Source organism: Leptidea sinapis, chromosome 17 (assembly GCF_905404315.1).
Source record: "Leptidea sinapis chromosome 17, ilLepSina1.1, whole genome shotgun sequence".
NCBI lineage: Eukaryota > Metazoa > Arthropoda > Insecta > Lepidoptera > Pieridae > Leptidea > Leptidea sinapis.
Genome location: NC_066281.1, coordinates 4,436,864 through 4,458,512, shown reverse-complemented (window position 1 = coordinate 4,458,512; position 21,649 = coordinate 4,436,864). Strand labels below are relative to the sequence as shown.

General features: G+C 34.0%; 1 protein-coding gene across 1 annotated transcript in view; it reads right to left on the bottom strand.

Moving 5' to 3' along the window:
• The window catches only part of LOC126969215 (dual specificity calcium/calmodulin-dependent 3',5'-cyclic nucleotide phosphodiesterase 1), a 514,263-nt gene that overhangs the window by 8,180 nt on the left and 484,434 nt on the right, over positions 1-21,649 (bottom strand). The window contains exons 8-12 of the mRNA XM_050814551.1: positions 20,310-20,426; positions 16,117-16,257; positions 8,166-8,335; positions 3,381-3,606; positions 1,600-1,876 (exon numbers count right to left, since the gene is read on the bottom strand). Coding sequence (XP_050670508.1) covers positions 1,600-1,876; positions 3,381-3,606; positions 8,166-8,335; positions 16,117-16,257; positions 20,310-20,426 — 931 coding nt within the window. The remainder of the gene's footprint in view (positions 1-1,599; positions 1,877-3,380; positions 3,607-8,165; positions 8,336-16,116; positions 16,258-20,309; positions 20,427-21,649) is intronic.

The window sequence follows — 21,649 nt, the reverse complement described above, 5'->3', positions numbered from 1 at the left end:
TATAAGCACCTAAATTTATGCTCTAGTATCCTGAAAATATCACGAGACAGTGATGGCTGGGCAGAAAATTTCATTTAAAACTCCTGCTTGTGGTGCCAGGTCGACCTGTTATAGTTAATAAATCATTGTATTTGTTGGATGCGATTACTTATTATAACAGTAATCACGACCATCATGTTCACGAAACATCCTTACACAATGAATTCAAGCTCTAAAGGTCTATATTATCTCTATATTGTAATATATTAATTATTTAAAAATTTCATGTCACATTGCTTGCCCGCGATGAACTCCTATACTAAAACAAATTTGTAACCAAAATTTGTGAACTATGCGGGACTCGAACTTTTTCCACGCTCGCTTTTTCGCTCGGACGGAACCCGAGAGTTCGAAATTTTGGTTACAAATTTAATTTAATGAATCAAAGAAGTGAGTAATATCACTTTAAAATAACAAAATGCTTAAACTTCTATACTACAAAACCGATTTTAATCAAACTTTGCATACTGCGTTCAGTTTGATCCATCTTGAGAGATAGGAACTAGTTTTATCTCGATTCGATCCAGAATTTTGTGAAAAAAGGTCGAGTTAACTAAAATAAAAAAATAAAAATGCAACTTTTACGCAAAATCAAATGTAAAAACACAGTTACAATTACATGCGTTTTAATCCTTTATAAAGTATTATATTTAAATTTATATTATATAATATATATAAAAATCTCGTGTCCCGGTGTTTATTTCCAAACTCCTCCTGAACCAATTTGTATGAAATTTTATGTGCATATCGGGTAGGTCTAAGAATCGGCCAACATCTATTTTTCATAAACCAAAATAATAAGGGTCCTAAGTATATTTTTTTGACAATTTTTTATTTTTATTTTACTATGATACAGCATTGAAAAATCCATAGAACTTCAAATTTTCGCCCTTCTACGATCTACAACTATTTTTGTATCCCGATTTTTATATTGTTCTGTTGCATCCACAAAACCGCTAAAGGGTTGCAAGATAGCAATCGAATACAATAATTTTATGTACGATATATTTGATAGGTCTGAGAATCGGTCGTCATCTTATATTTATACTCAAAAGTTTTAATTATTGATTATTTTTTATAACTTTACCCATAGTAAGCAATAGCAACTAGTGGGCCGTTCCGGCTTCGCACGGGTATATATATCCATAAGAGATAGACATATATCATAGCGGAGTCTTCTGTAGACCTTTACAATGTGTACAATACTTAGTAGGTACATTATTTTGATAAATCGTGTCCCTACACGATCAGCCTGCGTTTGCAATGTAAGCGGAAAAAAAGTAATTATTTACGACATCACATTAGAAACCTCTGAAATAACAGTATTTCTCCACTATTTAATGGATGTTATTATACATATAAACCTTCCTCTTCAATCACTCTATCTATTAAAAAAAAACGCATCAAAATCCATTGCGTAGCTTTAAAGATTTTAGCATACATAGGGATATAGGGGCAGCGAAAGCGACTTTGTTTTTATAGTTAGAAATTTAGTTACACTATGTAGTGATACAACGTTTTTCTGGGTCAGCTAGTTTAACTTTAAAAATCATTATTTACCTGCGCTTTCTTCGTTGATAGAATCTTGTTTGACAGTACTTGTTGAGGTCTTCGTACTTGAATGCAGTGGTCCTAGGATATACTCCAACATATCAGCGCACACGGTCATGCTTGGTTCAACGATGAAGTCTATAAAACCGATCTGAGATTCTGCCACGAGGGTGTTATTCCTGTCACACAAAGGACTGAACGGCAGTCCCAGCTCCCTCTCCTTGTCGCCTTGTAAGAAGAACTCATCCAATAGGCTCATCGTCCACCGATGGTGCAGGTCCCATCGCTGAAAGGATAATAGATTTTAAAGTTATTTTTATAGATGATAGTTCAAAAGCCCTGCCGAATCCAATGCAGTGCCGCTCAGGATTCTTGAAAGACCCAATAATTCTGAGAGACACTACAACTCGTCACCTTGAGACTTATATGATGTTAAGTCTCATTTGCCCAGTAATTGCGCCCTTTAGACCGAAACACAGTAATGCTTACACATGACTGCTTCACGGTAGAAATAGGCGCCGTTGTGGTACCCATAATTTAGCCGGCATCCTGTGCAAAGGAATCTCCCATTGGAATAAAAAAATATTCAAACGATTGGTACAAATCTTATAACTATATTTACATTATTATGATTACATTAAATTAAAGCTAACATTACGGGGAAGGGTACCAAGGATACTGGTAGCATTTGCACGCTAGGCTGGTCCGTTTACAGAAATAACTGTCAGCGCTTGGGTTGCCAGTAGCCCTACTAAGCCGCTCAGTACACGAAACTTAGGGACCTTCATGAAAAGAACATACCTTAAAGGCTGGCAACACATCTCTTCACCCCTTCAAAGTTTTTATTTGCAAGAAACATGTACAGATAAAGTTGTTATAAAATTAAGACTAAGCACATGTTTCGTCTTGACAGACATGCAAATATTCCAGTGTTTACTTTTGATAATAATTATTATAAACTAACATAAATGCTTATAATACTAGAAATAAGGGATTGTCGAATTGTTTAAAGACAAATATTGGCGGAATTAACACTAAAGAAAAAAACTCGAATCATTTGTATAATTATGGATTTCCAAATTTAATGTTTTATTAAAAATGACTCTGTCGTAAATCCTACTATTGCACAGCTGAATATCTAAGTGATCCGACAGCCTGGGCTAGTCCCAGATTATTATGATTATTTTATAGCAATAGCACTGACAGTACAATACTGTATATTTTATTAAAAAAGGCGCAAAAAAAATGCTGGGAGAGCTTCTTACGCCGCTTCTTGTCTCTCAGAGAAGTCAGGTCTAGTATATTAGAAATGACATCAAAAATAATTCAAAAGTAATCATTTTTGAGAAAATAAATGTTGGTACATTCAAGTTGGCCAACGTAAAGCCATATCTAAAAGGCTCTACAATACACAATGACAGCAATTAATAAAATATTAAGAGATAATGTAGTAAAAATAATCAATAAAATTATAACATTAAAAATAAGATTGGTGCCAGTTATAACAACAATATTTTTAAATAGCCTTAATAAAATTGAATCAAAATAACACTGTCTCCTCTCTTATCTATTTTGGTAATCTATTAAATGATCTTGCACACAGCATGACAGTTTTTTTGGTACAAAGTGGTTCTCATGTTTGGTACTCGAAGTCAAGGTGTTGTGGATGTCCATGGGCGGTTGCCTCACTCCCCACTATGTGAGCCTCTTGCCCGTTTGCCCCATCTTGTATAAAATAGGATGATAAATGATGATTTATATTAACATTAGATAGATGTAATAATTGTTACCTTGGCTGGATGTGAGATATCACAGCAATGTAGTACAAGGGAAACAGCTTTAGATTTGTCAACGGATGGTTCAGCAAGTGTGAGTAAGGACCTCATGTTCTTGAGCTGCTGGAAGTGGAACGACATGTCTGTGGCCAGCACCATGTCGATCACGAGGGTCCTGAACTCCCGAAACTCGTCCCGGGATAAATTTTGCAATATGTTGTTCTCTTCATCACGTAACAGTCTGGAAATAGTCAGTTATTAAGTTTATTATTGTTTTCATCTTCAAATCCAATTTGTTTAAATAAAAGTATTTATATATTTATGAAAGTCAAAAGCCACCACACATTCTAAATAGTATGCCTCAGACCTGAGAAGAAAGGGCGCAACAAACTCAGCGGGCTTCTATTTTTTTTATAAAAATATGGTAACAATGTAATCCCGTACAATAAAACTTATTATTTAATAGCCTGAGGGCAGTCGCTCCATTCCTCATCTGTAGTATCGGATCCAATGTTATTGGAGATAATTTGGCTACCCTTATAACAGACGTCAACCTAGGATGCAAAGGTTATGAGGTTTTCTTGAGTGTAACATCCGATATGTTTTGGCTTTCAAATGCCTAGTTAAACCTTTCGAAACATGTGAAACTGTAAGATTGTACCATCGTAACATACCATGTTTATACGCAAATAAAGAATTTATAATATATAATAATAAATTTATTACCAAAATGAAGATACGTACAATGTAATTAATTTTTTTTTGTAATTAAAGAAATTTGATTGATTGATTTCAGAGCGCAATTGTGTGGTTTTATGAAACCACGATGAAAGTGAAACTTCTTTCCTCATAATTACTAATATACATATAATATGATTATGTTTTAATCAATAAACAAACAAAATAGCGTGAGGAGTGCTCCAAGCGGTGCTCCTTACTGTGCCAGTGGGCACAAATGAGTAATAGTCAATACACTACACGGTCAGCTGCTGCGAACTATAGGCACCGCCCGACCGTCACGCGAAATGCAACACGCAGACGAAAAAGTTTGAGACGATGTAATAAAAGTTTCGCTTTTATAACGCGGGCAGAAAATCCGTTCTTACCATAGTCTTCCAATATACTAGCGTCGTCAATTGTGCGAGTGAGAATAACAAGTCTAACTAAGATTCAGCAAGATACAAAAGGTATGCGAATCTACTGTCCAAAATGGCGCCGATCTACACCGTTCCGCGTGTCGCTTCGCATAGGTGTCATGATTTATTAGCAATTGAAATAATGTCTAGAGGATAACCATTAAGTTCTTATTTAACGTATCCTACGTTAATTAGAAGTGTAAGAAAATATCAGACTTAATAACCAAAACGAAAACCGGTATCTCAATTAATTGAATATTATATTGTCAGCAATATTTATATTAATATTGATTACTTGATGTATTAAAAAGCGTTACCAACGTCATGATCTGCCATAAGACATCCTAATTAATTATAACATTTATATAACTACTTACTGTGTTACTAATTATATTTTATATAATTATCACTATAAAGATATGAATATAATTGCATATTGTATTCAGATCTTTAGATAATTTGGACTACACTAGTACTACCAGTAGTGCCAACTAACAGTTGGTAGCATCATTACGGTAGACGGTCGTGCCCTGTTTAAGCCACAGCGCTCATTTCGAGGGAACATTACTTATTGTGAATTCTGAGGGGTAACGCTGCCCTAATTGTCTTTAAAATTTTAACAATAAGAGTTGGTTGTAAGTGTGGAAACATTAAAATACAGATGTAACAGTTTTATTATGTGCGTTTAATTTTTTTTAAGGGTCGAGACGAGCAGGACGTTCAGCTGATGGTAATTGATAATCCATGCCCATTACAATGCAGTGCCGCTCAGGATTCTCAAAAAACCCAAAAATTCTGAGCGGCACTACAATTGCGCTCGTCACCTTGAGACATAAGATGTTAAGCCTCATTTGCCCAGTAATTTCACTAGCTACGGCGCCCTTCAGACCGAAACACAGTAGTGCTTACACATTACTGCTTCACGGCAGAAATAGGCGCCGTTGTGGTACCCATAATCTAGCCGGCTTCCTGTGCAAAGGAGCCTCCCACTGGTAACCCATCCGTTTAAATTACCAACCCTTTCTACAATATTTTGTATAATACTGAAATATATTCTCTGCGATACCTGTTAATTCCAGTATCGGACCCCAATAAGAATATGTGTTCATAAATAATTCGGTTCTCAAGAGAAACTATTTTCTGTCATAACTCCGGTGATGCAGAGCATTGACAGATTACTTATCACCAAGTGACCCGAATGCTCGTTTGTCCTCTATAACAAGATATCAATTTATTGAATATAATGCCTTGGTATATCAATTCTCACTTCACTGAACATTTCATTCAGCCGCAAAAATTCCCATAAATTCGATTTCAATGCTCCAGTGTTAAAAGAAGCGTAAGATCCCAACGGAAATCAAGCTCCAACGAAAATCGTTTGAGCAAGTGATATCTGCAGTAAAGCTATGTTGAGATATTCTAATTGTAATATTTTTTCGAAACATGTATCCAGAAATAAGTCTAATACTATCATAGCCTAGGGTTGGATACTTACGTATTTAATAATACTGTATATTGTTGGTTTGTCAAATAAAGTAAATTATAAAATAAAATTGAACAAAAAAAAAACAACCAACTTCAAAAACACTATTTCAAAACAAAAGATATAATATGCGTATTTTTATACAAAATTTTATAAATCTATGGGTGAATTGCCTGAAAATAAATGATTTATTATTATTATTATAAAATGAAACCTGCGTCAGGACACGTGGCCTGATCGAAAACTCGTAAGACAGTCGTCCAAACTATGGATGAGATAAGATTTATATAGGTGGTATTTGACTTTCAATAAGTGATTTTATATCATATTTTGAATAAAAATATTTGAATTTGAATTTCCTTCTAACTAGTTATAATTCGGCTATTTCAACTTAATGATCATACGGTCATTGGACCAGTGGTTGAATCGTTGTGATTGCGAAGCCGAAACACCGCGAGGTCGAATCATCCGATCTCAGCCGTGAAATATTTAAACAGTTTATAATGGATTTAAGTGGAAATTTCTGATTGATAAACTTTTTAATGTAAAATAATTGTAACAGTTATTCTGAAGTGTTAAATTTTTATGTATTATAAATTGTCATTTGTGTACGATAGCGCAATAAATGAATATTGTATTTATCCTCATAAATTCTCGTACTTTTATATTGATAAGTAAAGCAATTCGTGCGAAATTATAACCTTACCCATTCCAAAATATTTAAAAATGCACAACGTTAATGTTCAACTCTCGGGTGCAACCCGTATTTTTTTACAGCATTACACTATAAACTTGAACGGGGACTTCATATAAGCAACTTGTCAGACCGACTGAGTTCTGCAGCATTTACTGTGCAAAAAATTCGTTATCTAACACAATAATAACAAGCGAGGAAAACCGCAAGTTTCGTTGACTCTAATTTCTTTCACATCATGATGCCTTGTGGCCTGTTATTTTAGGGTAATGCCGCAGATATTGACTATCGGCCGTCATCAATAACCTATCTATCCTTAGTTCAACTTATTAGAGGTAGACAAATATATCCTTTTACGCTTACTACGCTTACTTACATTTCAATAACCTATCTACATAAAGCATTGGACTATAACTATATTGGACATAACTATGGATAGATAGGATCTTGTCATTCAACGGCGACAGCACAATATCCGTAACTAGAGATACGTTAATGAAAACGGCCGTAAATCTTTGTGCTTTATCTGAGATCTATAGAGCGTACTTAGACGTTGCTCAGACTTCACTTATGTAGAACTTAGCTGACTGTTATCTTATTAAAATCTTAGATTTCGTTTTTATAGTCATTTGACAGCCTATTTTTTTTCCGTTTTTATAGAAATTATACCGAGCTTAACTTACGACAGCACAATGCATAAAATAAGTTCACGTTTTATCATACTTAGCTCAGTTTTACGTTTTAAAAGCCTTACACCAGTGTATAAAAATGGGCTAGGACCGATATATCATTTTTTTTATGGATAAGGAGGACAAACGAGCGTACGGGTCACCTGGTGTTCACACCAGATGAATCACGGGAGCGTTGCCGGCCTTTAAGGAGATCGTATCGTCTCGGAAACACCGCACAAGGAAGTTCATTCCACAACTTTGTAGTACGTGGAAGAAAGCTCCTTGAAAACCGCAATTACGATCCAATTTCTAAGCTTTGCATTATATCTAAGGTTTTTGAGAAAATTATTTATAATCAGGTTTATCCTCCACTAAAGTAAGATTTCAGCCCCAACCAGCATGTTTTCCTTAGAGGTCACTAGTCTGTCTTGCATCTTGCACTTCTTAATAATTAGTTAACTTATACAATGCAGGAAGGAGTCCAAGCTGATGTAATTTACACCGATTTCAGTAAGGCATTCGACCGAATACATCATGACATCCTTCTCAATAAGCCTTATAATATTGGTATCAGCGGTGATTTGTTTAGATGGATTTCCTCCTATATTCATAATCGTACTCAAGCTGTTGTTGTCAGTAATTATATCTCAGGATGGGTATCTCCATATCAGGTGGCGTTCCTCAGGGTTCCTTGTGTGTGCTTATTAGTTGAATATATTACATGTTCATACTTTATAATTTTATATTATATATATTACATACTTCTTACGACTTTTATAGTTATGAGTGCTGAAAACTACAAAACTGACTTCTTACCTGAATGCTGCGCTGATGTGATGGTTCTCAAGAACAGCTCTATCATTGTAAAGCAACGCCGTATCAGATCCTGACATCACGTGGAAGTTGTTGGTGGTACCAGTATGCTCGAAGTCATGTACAATCGCTGCTACGAGAGTCGCGAATATCTCCAGGTCTGATAACCAGTTCTGAAAGCATTTAGATATATTTAAAAATATGTAGTACTTGAAAATTGATTTGATGACTTGGTTCGAAAATATTATAGATACACTTTTACACAAATTATCTTGACCCAAATTAGGCATACAGCCTGTGTTATGGGTTGCAAGACAACGATATATTTAATACAATATACTTACTTAAACAAACATAATTTATACATATAAACATCCATGGCTCGGAAACTAACACCCATATTCATCATATAAATGCTTGCACTCGACTTGCACGAAGTATCAGCATTCAAACAAAAAAAGAATCATCAAAATCGGTTCACCCAGTCGAAAGTTCTGAAGCAACAAACATAAAGAAATACAGTTGAATTGAGAACCTCCTCCTTTTTTGAGGTCGGTTAAAAATGATAACATTTACTTAGGAAATGTATGTTCAAGCGAATTACGACCTACTTGTTTATTATGACTGTAGGACAACGCCATTAAGGTGTGACACGATTCAATTTTGTCGATATTACTTTAACATTGTATTGTATAGCATCTACTAAATAACCTTATCGTTATCAAACGCTTTATTTATAATATCCAATATAAGTCACTATACGTTTTAATGAGAATAAAATTTACTTTTTATTGAGCTCAAAACTTAAACAATCTCTTTTATATTAAGCATAACACATACAGATATATGTTATAAATAATAATTGATAGTAGATTTTGACCACACCGTTAATTAAACGTTTTCATCAAAGCTTAAAAGATACAAGTTCTGAGCGGTCTCCTAATTATCCGAGGCTTTCTTTATCACTCAACTTCTATTTAACAGACGAGCCTTTTTATTACTTTAGTCGCTTTACAAATGACTGGTGCTTGCTTTTACTTAAATATAAAAATCTTAGTATTATATATTATATATATAAATATCTTAGTATTTTAAAAGAATATAACGGCCAGTATATTTATAGCAATCTCCCGCACGTACATAAACATTATGATTTATACAGTAAAATAAGCGACAAACATAATTTGAACACTAGAAATAACTATAAGCTTATGGTACCCCCTACTAGGCTCTGTAAAATAAACAATTCTTTTGCATGCGATAGTATTAAATTTAACAATAAATTACCAAAAAGTGTATCTGAATTATCAATAAATAAATTTAAATCTTTTATTAAACGCAGACTTATGTCGAAGGCTTATTATAGTATTGAATATTACGTAAACGATTTTACAATAATATGGAATTGAATAGTATTATAGTTGTTTTTTATGGATTATATGGTACAGCCTTATGTTGTTTCACTGGTTTGCATTGTTTTGAAAATATGTTTAAACTTTTATGTAATTAATATGTATGTATCTGAATTGTATTTTTTTTGATTGACGTTGACGAGCAGTCTTTTGATTTTATGTCAATAAAATATTTTGACTTTATTCAAAGTCAAAGTCAAAATATTATTAAAATATTAGTATCCGTAGCGTTTTTCTAAAGTATGTTATTTATTCAACAGTCACACTCATAAATTAATAATATTAATGAAATTCAAATCTAACCTATTAATAGATACAAAATTCTATTGGCAGCCCATTTAAAGAGAAGAATGATTGACATACAACTAACATTTTAATATTTCAAAGATTGGGTTACAGCATTTTAAAAATGATTTTAATGCTCAGAGTTCAAGTTTATATACAAATAAACTCGGTATAAAGTTATAACTAAACATAAACAAAGAATATGCAAAATGTTTACATTATCGTTGACAACACTGTCAATACAATGATATTTCTGAAGTATTCCGAATGACAAGCAGCCTTGCAAATAAACGCGGGAAACGTTATACATCCGAATTAACCAATCGTAAGAAAAATATCAATTTGTAAACATTTTACATTTTCTTGGTTTATGATTAGTTGTAACTTTATGCCAAATTTATATGTAAGGCCGGTAAGTATTACGCAAACATATTTAAAGGACTAATTCAACCCGAATGCAATAACATATTATTATAAGCACTTTATTTCGCTTTGTAAACCAAACTGGAAGTAGTATAATAATATTGAATTTTTTGTGTATTAGCCGAAAGTATAAAAGCGTATGATAAGCTATATTAACAACATTTGCTCAGGGAATTGAGTAATTACACATATAATAGCTGAATAATTGCATATGTGATGAGGCAAATTTCTGTTAATCAAATATTTACTATCCGTTATAGTTTACTGGTTGAAAGTTTTGCGAGGGTACACAATATTATGTTTGCGACAAGTCTACATTTAGCAATTAGTATTTTGTTTTATAGAGAAAGAAATAGACAGAAGAATAGCGATCACCTGGAAGAAGTACTGGGCTCATAAAGAAATATTTAAATCACAGCTTCCGATGCCAACCAAGAAAATAGTTATGGACTCTGAAATTCTTCCATGCCTCACCTATGGCTGCCAAACCTGGACGTTTGATCTAAAAACGAGAAACGAAATACAGACTATTCAAAGGAGAATGGAGAGAAGCTGTCTAGGTTTAAAAATTAAAGACAGGATGAGAAACGCAGACATCCGAAGCAAAACTAAAATAACCGATGGAAAGAAAATGGAAGTGGGCGGGGCACGTGGCCAGATACTCTGACGATAGATGGACACACAGAGTAATTAAATGGTCCGGCCCTCGAGGCATTAGAAAGAGCGGCAGGCCTTGTGGTAGGTGGACAGATGAAATAGTGGCGGTGGCGGGGCAAAGTTGGATAGAGACTGCAAAAACCAAAACTAAATGGAGTTCTTTGGAGGAGGCCTTTACCCAAAAGGGGTGCATACAAAACCAGAGATAGAGATAGTAACTTAGAGTAATATTAAACAATTGTTATTTTTTTGCATGGAATCAAATAAAGCTTCATTATTATTTTGTTTTATAGCAGTAAGGGATGAGACGAGCAGGACGTTCAAGTGATGGTAATTGATACGTTTCACGATACGATCATTACAATGTAGTTCCCCTCAGGATTCTTGAAAAATCGAAAACTCTGAGTAGCACTACAATTGCGCTCGTTACCTTGAGACAATATACGATGTTAAGTTAGTAAGTCATTTGCCTAGTAATTTCACTAGCTACGGCGCCTTACAGACCGAAACACAATAATGATGCACATTACTGGCTTCACGGCAGAAATAGGCGCCGTTGTGGTACCCATAATCCAGCCGGCATCCGGTGCAAAGGAGCCTCCCACTGGTATTGATTATTAATTGATTGATAGCTGAAAATTAAATATAATATTATGATAATCAGAGAGCCTTAATGCGCCTAAGTCTGCCACAGCCAAAGTGCTTGAAAACATTTTTGTATCTGAACCACGTGCCCGATACACATTGATGTTTTTTTTTTATATAATAATATACTAAAACGAGAGTACGGGCCACCTGATGTATAGTGATGACCACCGCTCAAATTCATCTGCAACACCGGAAGAGCACCAGGAGCGTTGCGGGTATTTAAAAAAGTGTAGGCGCTTGAAGCTCATTCCATAGTTTGGTTGTACGGGGAAGATAGTTCCTTGCAAATGTCTGTTAAATTAATAAAGAATATGCTCATAAAAATATTAATAATACATAATGGGATCGAACTTTTAGTTTGCATTGTTGCCAATATTTCTAAAACTGCAATTATTTTAATATTTATGTACCTAATTTCTGAACAGTAGTACCAAATTTCACCTTTTAAAAGTAAATAAGTTAATGTAACCTTTAATAAAACAAAACATATTTAACAATATTAGTTACTTAATGGGTCACCAAGGGGCTGCTGAAAATCAGCGCTGTGTTGGTATTATACCAACGTAAGTCAGCTCCTTTTAAAGGCTCAAAGGCATAAAAGGCATTTATTTTCTCAAAATTGATTCCTTTAGAATTCTTTTTAATGTCATTTCTTATACTACTAGATACTACTACCGCTTCGGAAACAAATGGCGCTCTGAGAGAGAAGAAGCGGCGCAAGAAACTCTCCCAGCATTCTTTTTTTTACGCTCTTTTCAATAAAAATATACAATATTGTACAGTCGCTATAAAATAATCACAATCTAGTCCCAGGCTGTCCGATCATTTAGATATTCAGCAGTGGAGTAATAGGATTTACGACAGAGCCATTTTTTTTTAAATAACAATAACTGCTAGTACTTTTAAATTAAGATAATTCCTATAATATTATACATATACTTGTTTTTTTTTTGTCATTTGTATTATTTTTATGTTATTAGGTTTTACCTCTGTAAGTTCTTTTTTACTTTTATTATTCTGTGTGTTTGTTATTAATAAAGTTTTCATTCATTCATTCAAATCAATTTGTAGAGAAACGCCAGACTTCCAGGTGGTAGGGATGATATTCTAATTTGGGGCGTGTCCTGCGAAGGTGGAATTCAGTGGCAAGAATCGGTTAAAATTGTAATAATTCAGTAAAATCGATTTATACATCAATCATATATTGGAAAATTTTAGCACACTTATAAATCTATATTTTACGTATCTTGGAAACGCCCTTACGATTTGGATGATTTAAAATATAAATTTTAAAAAGTGGGTCTCTCTAGAATCAATAGAAAACTCTAGAATCATCAACAAGAATTCTCTTGTCAAAGAAAAGAAAAAAGACTGACGACGGTATAGAGAGACTTGTCCCTATTAATTGGGAAATACTAGAGAACAAAGGTATACTACTATTTATCCCTTCAATGTTTATACTGAACTAGGAAATAAAAATACATTTGTTTTAAAAACTGTAACACGTAACACTATATGTTACAGAATTACGAATGCATTTAACAAGCTTCCGCTAAATGAAAAAGCGAACGAGCCTTTGTTTACTAAATTCAATCGGCTTAAAATCTTTGTTCAAATGGAAAAGCAACAAAAATACAAAACAATACAAGGGATTCTTTTCACTGATGTTAACATGACATTTCGTGATATAAACGTTATATACATAAATGAAATCGTAAATATAGATTTAAAAAATGCAAAATCTTTGACAAAGTGTACTTTTTATCTTAAATTATTATACGTTTCCAGAATGAGAAACTTAGAGAGAAAACCAAAATTACTAATGTCACTTATGCTATATGAAACTTAAATGGCGCTGGAGGTGGAAACACACTTCGTAGTACAGACAAATGGAGTGAAGCAATCACAGACTGCTATCTCAGAAATCTAAACCAAAATCCGGGAGGACAATACAGAATATGGTCAGATGAATTAAGGCCAGACATGCTCTAGGATAGCTAAAGATAAAAACAGGTGGAAGAAGAAAGAAAAGGCTTTTGTCAACAGACAAACAGGTACAGTAGGTAGATATTTAGATAAGGATAGTATGTCAATATAAGTGTAAATTTTACCATCTGAATATAGGTTTATATTAATGAAGAAAAACTTCTTTACTCTGCGCGACTACGAGGTAACTGGATGACAATGCTATAACAGAAGTCCGTTACGGCAAGATGGCATCACGTTTCTGCACCATACGGTTTTTGGTTTCTCCGTCCATTATTAGGACAGACAAAGGGTTCGAGCCCATTATAGATATATTCGTTAATATTCAATAACAACATCATTTTGATATGTGGTAATTAATAATCTAACCTTCAATTTCTTATTTTCAATTATTTTTAATATTAATGAATAAATTATAAATAAAATATAAAATGAAAATAAAATTTTAAATAATCAGTTAAATGAAATGGCGGAATCCCAGGAACTCTTTCATCAATTAATCTATATATATATATAAAACAAAGTCGTGTTAGTAACACCATTTATAACTCAAAAACGGCTAGACCATTTTTTCTGTTGTTTGATTTCTTGGGTTTCTCTTAGTCTGGAATAGGATAATAAGTAATAAAATAGCGAAAAAATCACAGAAAAATATTATTATAAAAACATTTATTTTCTCATACATTTTGTATGGATTGACATTTTCATGACATCTCGAGAATAGCAAGAATTCAATGAAGTTTTTTTTAGTTTCACGCTACATGAGTAATAAAATACAACTGACAGTGCACGTCATGTTATTCAAGTTGACTGGTGGGTGCAATGATGTTCTTATGTATAGAATGTCATTGGGTGGGTGTGTTTGTTTCGAGTTTCTATTAGTTTATTGTGCTATCTTTCCCGACATAGACGTAATGCAGCTAGGATTCGAAACATTACGAATTGGACTGACGAAGAACAAGAAATTGCAGGTCAAATGCACCACATTAGTATGGGCTCGACGTCGTGTTTCTGAATCACAAGAGCAAAGCGAGGCAGCCAGTAAACCTCGGAGATCAACAACTAGATAATTTTCGACGCACAAGAAGAAAAGAAAGAAATTTATGAAGATTGTTACGAAATTTCATCGGCGAGAGTTTTTTTTTAACAGTACAACGTCTGTCGGGTCCACTTGAAAATCAAGAACCTGATATTGATGATATATATAACATATATAACATGATATGACTTGATCTGTATATTATCTAATGAAATATATCAATATAAGTCGAAATCATTCTTTGTAAAATAAATAAAATCTCAGTTATTAAAATAATATAACTATAAGATTTTTTTTTCTAGGTAGAGTATGAATCTTTGCTCAAAAGATGAGGTTACATCGTCAGCGTTTCCGAGAAAAAATATTGCAAAAAATCTAACAATGCTCTAACAAAGTCAGTCAATACGCCTGGAATAATAAATGGAAGTACACTTCCAAAATAACCTTTTTATAATTCAAACAAAACAAATCGTATAACTATATTTACAATACTATCACTACATAAAATTAAAATTATCATTACGTGGAAGCGTACCAAGAATACTGGCAGCATTACCGCGTTGGATAGCAAGGCTAGTATAGAAATGCTGGTAAGGCAACGCCCGAAACTTTGCCAGTACCCAAACTACCAAACCGTATCAGTAAAGAGGCTTGAGACATCCAATCATCTAAAAAACAGAGTCCACTTCACCACCCAAAGTACCTTCATCCAAGTACCAAACATTAAAATTTTGATTTTAGTTTTGTTATGGTGGAATGAATGGCTAGGCTAAATATTGTTGGACCAAGAGGGTCGCCTTGGTGACAGCCAATGGAAGACTATAAGACGAATATTATAATTTTTGAATAATAATTTGAATGGAATAATAATATAGCTTCCAGAATAAGTTTTAATTAATACACTCAGTTACCCATTATCAAAATATAAGGTATAATACTTCAATCAAATTCAAATATATTTATTCAAAATAGGATGTGACGTCACTTATTGAAAGTAAAAACCTACCACCCAATCCAAAATGAATGCCTCAGACCTGAGAATATATATCTTACAGATCTGATATTATACATGTAAAAGTATTTATATATAAAATATCGGAAGGTTTATTATGAAGAGTTAATAGATTTATATTACAAAATTGCTTTAATACTATTTAGGTGGAATGTAGAGAACCAGTCAACGTCAGTCAGTTAAAGAGAATAAAAAAAAAACGCTACATAAAAGCCCAATACAAGAAATCGAACAGTAGCATAACTCTTCAGTCTCCTTGAAATTTATACCTACGTCTGGGCGAAACGCTAGGGTTGGTACGTATAAAAAGATTGACGACGCGGATGGCACGGCGCAAATAATTTAACTCGGACAGTTACCAGTCTAGGTGGCATAGTTTTGTCTTTCCAAGATTGCTTAGAGGCCTTGTAAATCATATGTATGTGTGCGTGCGTCGATTCTCGTATCAAGTAAAAGTACTTTTCTAAAACTCTATTGTGATAAAAGCCTTACCATGAGTCCAGTCTGACACAGCATGTAGTGCACGGTTTGTGCTACGTCGGCCGCGTGAAGATTGTTGTGGTAGGGATTGTGGAACTTGCAGTAGCCTTCCTCTATTCGACTTAGAAAGTTCTCTAACGTCGTTGGCTGGACCTAGAAGTATTACATTATTACTAATATTTAAAAAAAAACGCGTGGTGTCGTGGGACACCGGATGGAAACGAAGTTCCTTATTATAAAAATATTTATTTTACTGATTTACTAAAAAAATGGGCAGTTTCCACTGAATTCCACTGTCTGAAATAAAAAAAAGGTGTGTCGATACTTATGTATGCACGCAAGAAGTTATACTTTTTGGCGTAACAAAACAAATCCTTAAAATTATTTATTCGTCGTGCTATTTTACGTTTGTAGAAATAGCTATATTGTAATAATCGTGAAATAAATTATTGAATATTAACGAATACGGCTGTATAGGCTTGAACCCTTTGCCTGTTCTAATAATTGACGATGAAACCAAAAAAATTAATTAATGTCGCAAACTTCAGAAAATTTCTGAAAACTTTTATTTTTAGAGGTCGTTGTGCTCGTGCAACGTATAATTGTCAAAGAAGTTTATCTTCAATAACATCAAAAATGTACTGTAAACGACATTATGTTTAGCTTTTATGTCAACGTAATTTTGCAGTTATAAACCTATTTAAATATGATTTAAATATTCTTTTATTGTATTTTGATTTAATTTGGCCTTGTTACCAATGCTCTAAATAAATAAAACAAACAATCAATGTTATTTGTCAGAAATGTGTCAAATGTCAATAATTGTTACTTGTCAATTATTTGTATATAAATAATAATCAACAATATATTGTCGCGTAGCAACGCTTCGACGTACATGAAGAGAGTTACGTTCCGGACGTTTTTTCCCGGTTAGGGTACCCCTCCGCATCGTCCCATAAGGAACTTCGTTCGAAAAAACACTGCAATGTTACTACGATCGAGTATTACCTACTTTTGATTTGTTGAAAAGTTTATAGTTATTATTTCATTTATTTAGCAGAACGTTGTTTTATACACATATATAAACTAACTACTCAATAATACACCAGTTATAAGTTCACGATATAATTTGAATGCTTTTTGCTTAATCGCCTCCTTGGTTGGCAAAAGGTTTGGTACATACAAAAAGATTGAAAACGCGGACAGCGACCAGTCTCAGCGGCTTACGGCGTGGCACTCAATAGTTTTGCCTCCACAAGATTGCTTAGCGGCCGTGTAAATGGTGTGTATGTGTGCGTGCGTCGATTCGGGTCCTCTAGTATACAGGTTAAAGTATTGTTCTATTACTGTTTTATGCCATTGTTCATAAACTATAAAGTACCCAGATTTCTTTTCAGTCGATACGCTTTTGACAGAGCGGTCCTGGTAGTCAAGAAGTTTCAATACGGGCAGATGTAATACACCTCATAATGTTTTGAAATCTCTCACTGTTAGAGGTCATTCGAGTACACTCATGTACGGGACCACCCATAGCAGATTTGATATGGTCGGTCCATCGTATAAGTAACCTCCCGCGCGGTCTTATCCTTCCACTTTACCCTGGAGGACAAGAAGTTCTGCCATAATACAAACTGATAATAGAACAGTAAACAGAACGGAGTGCTTCTGTTGGTACATACAGAAAGATTGATGAGGTGGACGGCTTGGTGCATCCTATTTAACTCGGACATCTAGGTACCAGTTTCGGCGGCGAACGGCGTGGCACTCAATATTTTTGTCTTCCCAAGATTTCTTAGAGGCCGTGTTAATCGTGTGTATGTGTGCGTGCGTCAATTAGGGCGCTTTAGTATGAAGATAAAGTACTTTTCTCATACTTTATTGAGGTTCTGTAGACTGGTTGCCGCGCCTTGATACTGCACTACGGCAGATAAAAAGATATTTGGTCCCTGAAGTAACTAATGTATAAAACTTCAACAATTCTAACTGTAATCTTAATACAGTGTGTGATAAAGATTCTCAAACAAATCAGAACATAACTTTTAACGAGTTATTAAAAGCCTATTAAAAGTTTGTTCTGAGTTTGATCTCATCACATCTATTTTTATCTTGCGTTTTCAAACATTATATGTCGTACAATGTGCCTCTGAAATCTGTAGGATTTTAATTAAAGGTAAACCCACTTTAGTTTATTCATCGTATTAGCTATGCGTTGTTTGGGGCAAGATCATCAGTGTAAAAGTGTGGCAATATTGCTATCATTCTCTTTGACTGGTTAATTGGTTGATTTTCGCATTTATGTGTGTATTTCTATTGTGAATAGAACTCGTCTCGATTCCTTGGCGTTTTGTAAACATGTCTAATTTGTGGGACACCTATCACGAGAGGTGTTTCAAAGTACCTATTCATCTGACAATTAATATGTGCAAATCGTCACTTGCTAACGATAAGATTTCGATAGGTTTTTACTTTATGACTCATATTACCGAAATAGGTTCTATAAGTGACCGCTAGAGACTGAATTTTTTTACGTAATCGCTAACGAGTAGGATCAATGTAAACTCCTGGTAGATGATCGTCTGGCTATATTGTTACAACTGACAAAGTTCTCTTTTTTAATTAAATTTGGAACGCGTTTTTCATGTTAGACAGATCTTCTTTTACAATGTAAATTTTTATAAAAAAAAATAATTATATGGCCATAAGCTCAAGGAAAATTATGCTTTTAACCCGAACTTTTGAATAGATTTCAAATGAGCACGATATAAAATAATTTCACGTGAACAATGTCATCATCAGTGATTTTTTTAACTTTATTAACTGATTTAACTGTATATTTTCAAATTGTTTCTGTACGATATTCCGTGCCTTCAAGCCATAATAGACCGTGTACAACAGGTAAAACACATCAAATTACAGCTTCCCAAGTTTATACGATTTCTTTTTAACAATCAGATTGCATTCTAAACGGAAAAGTTCTTGATGAAATAAGTCTGAGAACATACTGTGTATTTCATTGATTTGCTTATAATGTGTTTGAGGGTAGTTGAGCGAATATAATTACTAACTTCGTTTACAACTTTGCTTTTTTCATATTACAATTTATCTTTTTACTCGAAGTTTCTGTAGGATGTATTATAAATATTGATGAGAAAGTGTCTCGGAGTTTCCCTGCGAGATCGAATCAGAAATGAGGAGATCTGTAGGAGAACCAAAGTCACCGACATTACGAAACTGAATTGGCAGTGGGCTGGCCACATAGCTCGATGGCCATTGGGGCAGCAAAGTCTTAGAATGGCGACCACGTACCGTAACACGCAGTGTTGGTAAGCCCTCCTATAAGATCGATTGATAATCTGGGCAAAATCGCCGGAATAGGTTAGACGAGGGCAGCGCTGGACCGATCGTCGTGGAGATCTTTGGTGGAGGCCTTTGTCCAGCAGTGGGCATCTTCCCGATGATATGATGATTATGAATAAATTATTGATAATATCATTTTATTTACCTGTCTGTACAGCAATGGAAATTGCAACTGTTATCAATACGTATTAGTTTCCATAAATAGAGATTAGATTAACACTTTCAGGTTTCCGGAACTTTACTTATCTCTAAAAGAATTTTCAATTAATCTATGCTACATAAATTAATAAAATTAGATACATTAAAAATATAAAAGTACATTTACTGTAAAAGTGATTACAAGTACCTACTTAAAGCCAACATACAATCTTATGATTTCTTTTTTTTGTTAACTAAATAATTACGAGTAGTTATTTGTGTTTATGAAAAATCGTTCAATATTGTGTATGATTAACCTTTTTTTAAAGTTATTGACTTTGCTTCTTTTATAATATCTTTAGGCAATTTTATATCTGCGCACCCTCAAACATAATTACTTCTCCCATAGTTTGTTCTTGTCTTTAGGCTAATATTATGTTTTGATTCACGAGTCAATGTTTTTGTACGTTCACCTTTTTTTTAATGTTATTCATGTATATGTCTTCAGTTAAGATTATAATATAAATAATGAAAGAAAAGTAAAATATGGGCCCGAAAATTGTACCTTGGCTATAACACCTGTTAAAAGTTTGCCACTGTATTCATCTAGAGCTGCGATTACAAAAGTCCAAGTAAATTTATCGATAGCTGAACTTCATAAGACAATGGCACTAGAAGAAGGCAAAGGCAAATGATCATTGTATACTTACTTTAAATTTGTGTATCATCCCATATCGATTCAACAAGTCGTATCCTAAATATTTGATTGGTGATCCCAAAGATGCTTCGTGTAACGCGAACACATCAAACGACCATTCGTCCAATGTCTGAAACAATAAAACATCATCAAAATTCATTGTTTACACAGAAATAGCTGCTGGTTGTCTTAAACGACCTTAAAACACGAGGATGCCGTGCATAGTTTTTATTACATTTGTTACCACAGAACTCTGTTTTGATGGATTAAACTAAAGGAACTAAAATTTAAAAAAATCTGTGAATATGATTAGTTACACAAGTTAACTATGTAAAACTGTTATTTAAATAACTTCACATTATATTCCTTATGAAACGTTATGTAATTAACAGGTAACGTAAATAATATATTTATTGTAAAAAAAGGTTATGTTAATTGAGTTTATTTAACAAGCCACATATAAGCATGAAGAGTATGCGATCTTAACCTAAGAACGGCAGCTCTTGACTTCTGGTGATTGATGTTCATGGGTTCAGGTCTCTTGCCGTTTGCCCCCCTCTTGTATAAAAAAACCTGCACTTTGGAACAGGGCTGGAACCTTGTCATATTAAAGTCTGCGTAACGTTCGCAAACAGTGCTTTTGATTGGTGATTTTTTATGTATCTGTCTTTTTTTATGAAATTAAGGGCTACATACATACATACGTACATTTGATACGCTCTGCCCAAAACACACAAAAAAAAAACAAAATATCTGAGCGGCGATACAATAGCGCTGGTTACCTTGAGACATAAGATGTCAAGTCTCATTTCACTAGCTACGGCGCCCTTCAGACTGAAACACAATATTTCTTACACATTACTGCTTGACGGCGGAAATAGGTGCCGTTGTGGTACCCATAATCAAGCCGGCATCCTGAGCAAAGGAGCGTCCCACTGGTCTACCACTAGATTTAATCACATTGTAACGTTAGTAAGATGCTCACAGGGGACTTAACGCTCGGCAATTATTTAAGACTTCTCATGACTCCACTCCATACTTCCAATATCAGGACGTACAAAAATGATAACTATGCCTCAGATTCTAATAAAATCTACCCGCTGACTCAATCGTCTATTCATGCATACAGGCTGTTTTAACTTACATCGTTTTCAGTTTTATATCAGACAGCAATCAATCAAATGTGTTTTTTGTTGATTAAATTTGTTTATTTTGTTTTAGAATGCCTACTGATTATAAAAGAAAGTCTGAACGACGTATGGCGAGTCGCGAAATATATGATCTCGTAGCAGAAGAAATAGCTTTGCGACTGAAAAGTGACGTGGCTTCGAGTTACTGCTTGAACAAAGTGTG